At 32.3% G+C, this 8,091-nt stretch overlaps 1 protein-coding gene across 1 annotated transcript; it reads left to right on the top strand.

The window, feature by feature from the left end:
* The first annotated feature begins 1,674 nt into the window (after positions 1 to 1,674).
* On the top strand, positions 1,675 to 4,037 carry LOC129316588 (receptor-like protein EIX2). Its single transcript, XM_054961004.1, has 3 exons — positions 1,675 to 1,834; positions 2,297 to 2,452; positions 2,935 to 4,037. The coding sequence occupies exons 1-3, from the start codon at positions 1,675 to 1,677 to the stop codon at positions 4,035 to 4,037; spliced, it is 1,419 nt and encodes a 472-aa protein (XP_054816979.1).
* The last annotated feature ends 4,054 nt before the right edge of the window (positions 4,038 to 8,091 follow it).

Here is an 8,091-nt window from a genome sequence, read left to right as displayed (position 1 = left end):
GTGCCCTTAATGTATGTGACTGAGTGCAGCTATTCTAACTTGTATAGTGGTGCAAAGACTCAACTTTAGCCACAAATTCATATTAGCTATATGAGAAGACTGAGTCAATGCTAACTTGTGCAATGGCTCCAATTAAGATTTAAGTTCATCACCTATCTTTTCATATATATACTTACAAAAGAGGAACACTGAAGAACATGCAAGGAAGTCACGTGGATATTAACACTTGGCAATATATTTTCTTAATTTTCACATTGAAGAATTTCCCTGAGAAATATTCCATGTAACCAAGGAAATATGATACGTATTTGATATATTATAATTTATAATTCTATACAATTCATTTTTGCGCTTATATTAATTTTCTGGCCCTAAAACATGTGTGTATATGTATCTACATGTTTGTGTGTGTATTTGTTAATGTTTTTTATAATATCATAATTATATTTGTTACTATAATTAAAAAAGAAAAATGGGGTACCATTAGAATTGTAGATCTACTATTCGTAACAGATCCAAGACCCTAGGTTAGTAGGGGCAAAAAGGTAAGTTATTAGAATTGAAATTTAGTGAGGTCAAGACATTAATTTATCAATAATTGACTCAACACTCAAACACTCATCTCTCTATATATACAGATATATTCTAAGTATGAATTTATCAATCATCCTCATTTTCCAGTCTCCCATAAACACCGATCACCTCTTGTCTTCTCGTCCATAACTTCCATTGCTAGAGCGTTAAATCCCTTTAGCAAGCATGAGAAGATCCATAAGTGATGGCATTGAGATTATTTTAATTTTCTTTCTACTTTCTTGTGCAGCTTTGCAACTCTGTTTGTGTGGGATTCTCACTGATGATGGCTGCATAGAAGAAGAGAGGCAGGCTCTTTTGAAGTTCAGGGATAGCTTTGACAATTACTCAAGGGATGTTCTCACATGGGAAGGAAAACAATGCTGCAGGTGGAAAGGAGTCAAATGTGATGGCATCATTGGGCATGTAGTCAAGATTGATCTCAGCCCAAAAACAATTCCTCACCCGACGTTGCACAGTAAAGCAATGAGTTTGTCCTTGTTGGAATTGAAACATTTGAGCTACTTGGATTTAAGCTTCATTGATTTTCAATTCAGTTCTATCACATTGTTTGTTGGGTCCATGAAAGAACTAAGGTACCTTAATCTTTCCCACTGTTCCTTTTCTAGGCGGGTACCATACCATTTGGGGAACCTCACCAACTTACGAAATCTTGATCTCAATGGAGTTCTCTCGTATGGCTTAAATGGTCAGGGACTTAATCAAGACTTATACATGGATGACTTCACTTGGGTCTCTCGACTTTCTTCTTTGCGATATATTAACATGGGGGGAGTTCACATTGAGAATGGGATCAATGATATAATGAAGGTAATTTACAATCTCCCATTCTTGTTACAAGCAGACTTTATATATTGTCATACTCCCCGCCTCATTAGTTCTAACGGTTTTGTGAACTCCTCCACTGTTCCTTCCAAGGTTCAAGTCTTGAATCTTAGGTGGAATGATCTAGATGTCATGCCCAAGGCTTTGTAAAACATGACATCCCTTAGATCCCTTGACCTCTCTTGTAACTTTTTTATTGACCTTGTTCCATTAGGATTAGGAAAGCTTAGGTTTCTAGAACATTTGGATCTGTCCATGAATAGCATTTCTGGGTTATTTCCCAATGCTATTCAAAACATGTCATCCCTTGCATTCCTTGACATTTCTGACAACAATATTCTTGGCTCAGTTCCATTATGGCTAGGAGAGTTCATGTTTCTAACCCATCTGAATCTAGCCAGGAATGAACTTTCTGGTTTGTTTCCTATTGCTATTCAAAACATTACTTCCCTCAGATTCCTTGACCTTTCGAGCAATAATTTTATTTCTAAAATTCCTTTGTGGTTCATCGAGAGGATTCAATATGTCAATCTTTCCAATAATAAATTCTCTATTCTTGAAATTTATTGTCCTTGGATTTCCAAAATCAATTACAATCTAAAATCGTTGGACTTGTTCCCAGACAAAAACTTTCAGGGAGAAACACTTAGAAGCTTAAAAAATATATATGTATGCATTAACAGTGATTTACAAACACTGGATTTGAGTCATAATGAGTTGAAAGATCTTCTAAAAAACTTAGCCTAACTTGAGAACCCTGTACGCTTGAATTTGGCTTCAAATCTGCTATATGGCCCCATCCCATTATTCTTTAGAAATTTGACCAAATTGTAATAACTAATTCTTGAAGATAATCATTTCAATGGAACAATTCCAGCATTCTTAGGGAGGTTGTCTTCCTTGAGGGGGTTAAGTCTTTATAGGAATCACCTAAAAGGTCACATCCCAGATAGTCTTGGGAAGCTTTTGAACTTGGAAATTTTGGATCTTTCAACTAACTCCTTTGAAGGGGCTCTTGGGGAGATTCTCCTTGGTAATCTGTCCAATCTCCAAGCATTAAGGGTAAGGATGAACAAGTTATCTATAGAGCTTGCCCCCAACTAGTTGCCTCCTTTTCAATTGATAGATCTTAATTTGTCATCTGGCAAAATTAACACATCATTTCCTCATTGGCTTCGAAGCCAAAAGAATTTAGTCTAGTTAGATTTATCAAACACCGGCCTTTGGGGTACCATCCCAACATGGTTTCAACAAGAGTATCTCAATACGCTAGACCTCTCTAACAACAAGATCAGTGGACAACTCCCAAGAAATCTCCATGATATGATACCCCATTTGACTAGTTTGTTCCTTGGTAACAACCTTTTGAATGGTTCTATTCCAAAATCACTGTGTAAATTGAATGGGATAATGGAGATTTGGATCTTTCAAAAAATAAATTATCCAGTGAGATTCCTAGCTGTTTGGGTGAAATTTCCATAAAATTGGTAGATCTATCATCTAATCAATTATCAGGCACCATTCCTCAGTCATTATATAGGTCTGATTCATTAGAATCTTTGAACTTGAGCAACAATAGTTTGCATGGAGAGCTTCCATCAACCTTGCAATCTTGCCACTTCTTGAATATTTTGGATCTTGGCAACAATGGACTATATGGCAATATACCTTCAAGTATGTGGGTTGATTTTAGTGAAATCAGAATTCTTAGGCTTCGCCAAAACAAATTTAATGGTAATATCCCATCAAGCCTCTGCCAACTCCCTTACTTGCAAATCTTGGATCTCGCAAATAACAACTTCACAGGCATAATTCCTTTTTGCATTGGGAATCTTAGGGGAATGATGATAAACAAACAAGCATTAGATTATCAATCAGAGGTAGATGAAGCTTCTGAACCACTAGTACCTGCAAGTAGTCCTATGTATCTTCCAGACTTTGATCAATGGCAAAAAGTACATGTCAAGCAATTCATGAAAGGAAGAGAATTTGATTACATAAGAACTCTCCAATATGTAATTAACATGGACTTGTCAAGCAACAACCTTGTTGGCTTTATACCAGAAGTTATAACTTCTCTCAATGGATTGGTTAACTTGAATTTATCACACAACTCTTTATCAGGAGAAATTCCAAGCAAAATAGGGAAAATGAAGTTTCTAGAATCACTGGACCTCTCATGGAACCAACTTGAAGGTGCACTTCCAAGTAGCATGTCTTCTTTGACATTTTTAACCCGCTTGAATTTGTCATACAACAACTTTTCAGGGCCAATTCCAGAGGAAAATCAGTTCCTTGCACTTGAGGATCCATCCATTTACATTGGAAATCAATATCTCTGTGGAGAACCTGTGCTGAAAAAATGCTCCCGGGATGACAATAATGAAGCTCCAATTTATGAAGGCAAAGACGATGACAACAAAAAAGAAAAGATCCTGTTTTACTTTGTTGTTACCCTTGGTTTCATGACAGGATTCTGGGGAGCTATTGGAGTCCTAGTGGTCAACAAGAGATTAAGGTATGTTTGTTTTAGATATGTGGAGAAAATAGCTGATCAAATATATGTAGCAATAGCAATAAGAGTTGCAAGGATCAAGAGAATATGGCAGAAATCTTGATGAGAGTTTGAGTTTAGCAACGGTGTAGCAGAAGGTTTGCTATTCCCCAAAGAGTTGTTATTGAACCCCATAATCTTGGATGCATAAAGCTGATCAAATCTGGCAACCCGAACACTTGTGATTGGAGGTGGCCATGTCTTGCTTCTCAGATCCTTCATATCCTGCCATTTGATGTTCAGTTTTGTTGTTTTGTTTTTGTTTGATTGTTAGTGTTCTGCTTTTCTTGTGCTGTTGTTGTTGTTGGTTTTTTTTTTTTTTAACTTCTTTGGTCATTGTTAGTTTTCACTGTTATAATGAAATTCAAGTACTATTCAGGTAAGAAAAACAATAATTGTAGTAATTGTATATAAATTAACTTTATATTAGTAAATATTAAATTATATTTTAAATTAATATTATAATTAAAACATTTTAAAAAAAATTAGGAAAAAATTTTAAATTAAATTAGTTATATTTTTATATTATCGTTCCATCATCTATCGTTTTCATTGAATATAGGAAAATTATTATAAAAAATAGACAAAGAACACAACAAAAAACCGTACTATAGGCAAACAATGCAAACACTTTTAAAAAAAAAAAAAGAACCATATATAAAAGGAAAACAATAAGCGTTTCTTCGACTGCTTGTTAGGGAGTTTTTTCCCTTGATGGAATGGAATAATGATGTGTAATGGTCATAAGGGTTCGACCATTATTTGAATTTTCTTTAAAAGAGGGAATACAATGATTAAGGTCTTAAGGATGTCATTCTTAGTCATTTTAAATATTTATAAACAATTCAATTATCAATGATTATGGTTTAGGTGTAAGCTATATACTTAAAAACACTGAGTATCCTAAACTTAGCTTGATTCATTCATCCTCTTAAACTCTCAAAACCATATCATCCTTGCACTTGTTGTTAATTGAAGTTAAGGTTAACTATTAATGCTGACATGAACTGAACTATTTGACTTTTTAGCCACTTGCCATGCCATGTGGTAAGTTTAATCAATTTGTTTTTTATACATAAAAATCTTATCTTCTTCTTAACATGGCTCAAAATGCTCCATCGTCCTTATCGTGTTTTGCACAAAAAAATCCATCATACATACAACAAAGTGCAGAGAATCAAATTGACACAAACTAAAAATGCTCCATTGTCCAAATCCAAATCCTAGTTCGAACACAAAAAATCCAAGTGCAAACCCAAAAATGCAAAAAATAGGTTCTTTTCCATTAAACACAGGAGCATTAAACAACATCAAAACCATATTTCATTAAAATTCAAACAAAATCCCAGGAATGAACACATAAAGGAACCCAAAAATGAACATAAGCAAATCCAAATGCAAAAATTAGGTTTGATAGGAGCATCAAACAACATCAGAACCATATTTCATTAAAATTCAAACAAAAACCCAGAAATGAACACATAAAGGAACCCAAAATTGAACATAAGCAAATCCAAATGCAAAAATTAGGTTCGTTTCCATCAAATACAGGAGCATCAAACAGCATCATAACTATATTTCATTAAAATTCAAATAAAAACCCATAAATGAACACATAAAGTGACCCAAAAATGAACATAAGCAAATCCAAATGCAAACATCTCAATGAACATAAAAACATCAAACATAGAAGCATCAAAACCATATTGAGATCAAGATCGACCAGAAATCATAAACATCAATATCAAACCAAAAATCACTAGCCTTTTGAAACTCAAAAAAAAAAAAATTCTGACCTACGTGAGGTGGAAGATTTGTATGCACATGGCCTGATGAATGTAGAGGTTATGACGTGGACCTTCATGGTCAAACAACATGAGTTAACAGACACCGGTAAGATCAATTAATGGTAAGGGGTGAATTGAACCAATTTTTTGAGTTTAAGCGAAAGAATGGGCCAGAATTGATTTTATGATATTGGGTGTCTTTGAACGTATAGTTTAGCTAATAACCCTTCAATTTTTCTATCTCCTTAAATTAGGGATTAAGGATAAAATGATTAAAAAAAAGATATTGTTATAATTAAAAGAATTTCTCTGCCGCTAAATCTTTTAAGTACATTATATTATCCAATATTTATCATGTATTTTTGTACCTGTGGTCTAGTGACAAACTCTCTTTTATCCAAAAACAAGCTCTCTTCTTTTTTTCTTTCATTGAGATGTACTCTCTTTGTATTCTTTTCATTGTGTGCATTTTTTTTTTGGGGCACAATTATTCTTCTATTAGAAGCAATTATGTGTAAAGGTATTAAATGTGAATACACACACATATGTATGTATATTAATATTAATGGAGATTTAAACATTAATTTGTTATATTATGAGGAATCAATTACTTGACCCGATCCGGTTGATTTCTTGTCCTAAATTGTCCTTCCATTTTTCCCACAATGTCAAGGCATAAGAAAAGTTGGATTTTTAGTTTTTTTTTTTTAACATGTGAGCCGTGATTGTTCATTGTTATGTGCCTAGTCTTTACTAACAAAAAAAATAATTATTTTATCATGTTTAATATATTTTCTTAAAAAATATTATAAAAAGTTTTAACATTTATTATCTTACTTTTTTAGTCTATATGCACACTCATAAATGTTGATCCTTTATAAAAAAAATTGATAAAAAGTTAAAAAGTTTTTTAATCCATATTAGAAAATTGAAAATAATTACATATATTGGATAAATGATTTATAATTGGCTAAATGAGGTAAGATAAAAAAAATTAAAATTGTTTGAAATAAATTTATATAATATGGTAATGTTATTCTTTTTTATAAAAGACGCGTTTTATTAATTTAGAATGCATGATTAGAAAGCTATAACAATAAGCATTCATCCACCCATATTTCTATCTAAATTACTCATAAAATTAATATTGGAATAAAAAAATCTGATGTTAATAAACAAGTAATCGGATTCTCCTTAGCAACAATAATGATGGAGATGAAGGAAGTGAATTTAAATTCTCTGAAGTTGACATATGTAGTTGTTTTGTGAAACTTGTCTTTTAAAAAAAAGAAAATATTTTATATTTTATAAAATAATAAAATGGAAAAAGATACTAAAAAATGTAAAACTTCGTATAAATTGATGAATCAACTTTAGATGATTTAAATCCAAATAGGAAAAGCAATGAAAATTGCACTAAGATAATGCGTTATTGCTAGAGCTTCCAATTGCTTCTCACACCATCTTTGACAGCGTTTTGGCTTCTACAAAAAATTTTCCCCGGTAACCTGTCATTAGTTGAAGCTTGTGTACCTGAAAATTTTAGTATTCCTAAAACATGATAATGTATAAGATGTTTGTAACAAGATTTATAACATTGTTTTGAAGGGGGAAAAAAGGATTGAAATATCTGAAAAAAAATTAGCATTATACAACACGTCTTGTATAAATTAAAATGGAAGATATATATATATATATATATATATATGGCAGACTAGAATACGTACGTCCCAAAAGGAAATTATTTATTAACATGGTCACTACTCACTAACAAACATGGCGATCACTTACTGATGAGTTTAGGAATGCTCAGTGGGTTTATAGAAGAACTTGAAATTGATAATTTTGAAGGATTACAATCAAGGACTCCAAACAAAGTACTCCCTTCGTCCCAAACCATAGAGCACTTTTAAAAGAATTTTTCCATCCCAAAATATAAAACACTTTGAATAGATTAAAATTTCATTAAATGTATCAATTTTAATATTACCCTTTCTCTCTCTATAATAAATTTTTATCCCTTTTCTTTTCAATATATTAAATGATGAGTATTTTTGAAAGTTTATATTTTTGTTTTGAAAGGATAAGGTCGTTAAGCGTATTTAATAAGGTTTATTGGTATGCGAGATTTTATCTAAAAGTGTGTTATAATTTGAGATAAAGGGAGTACATTTCAGCAATCTTGAAGGATCTTTAAGAATCACGGCCTCGGAGCCAATAGCATGTGCAAAATTAACAATGTAATGAGACATGAATTAAATATGACATGGGTGTTCATGATTCTGAGAATAAAAAGCATTATTACTTAATATCTTGTGTTTTAGTCCACAC

Source organism: Prosopis cineraria, unplaced genomic scaffold (assembly GCF_029017545.1).
Source record: "Prosopis cineraria cultivar Desert tree isolate PC_DT_omini unplaced genomic scaffold, ASM2901754v1 PC7, whole genome shotgun sequence".
Taxonomy (NCBI): Eukaryota; Viridiplantae; Streptophyta; class Magnoliopsida; order Fabales; family Fabaceae; genus Prosopis; species Prosopis cineraria.
The sequence above is the reverse complement of the archived record's forward strand: the minus strand, read 5'-3'. Positions and strand labels throughout refer to the sequence as shown.

What these genes read in the sequence shown, in the direction of transcription:
- LOC129316588 (XM_054961004.1), top strand. Translation starts at nt 1,675, where the DNA reads ATGAATAGCATTTCTGGGTTATTTCCCAATGCTATTCAAAACATGTCA. An exon ending in AGCCAGGAATGAACTTTCTG is followed by an intron (nt 1,835 to 2,296) that starts GTTTGTTTCCTA and finishes GAACAATTCCAG; the next exon opens with CATTCTTAGGGAGGTTGTCT. An exon ending in TCTTGGGGAGATTCTCCTTG is followed by an intron (nt 2,453 to 2,934) that starts GTAATCTGTCCA and finishes ATCAATTATCAG; the next exon opens with GCACCATTCCTCAGTCATTA.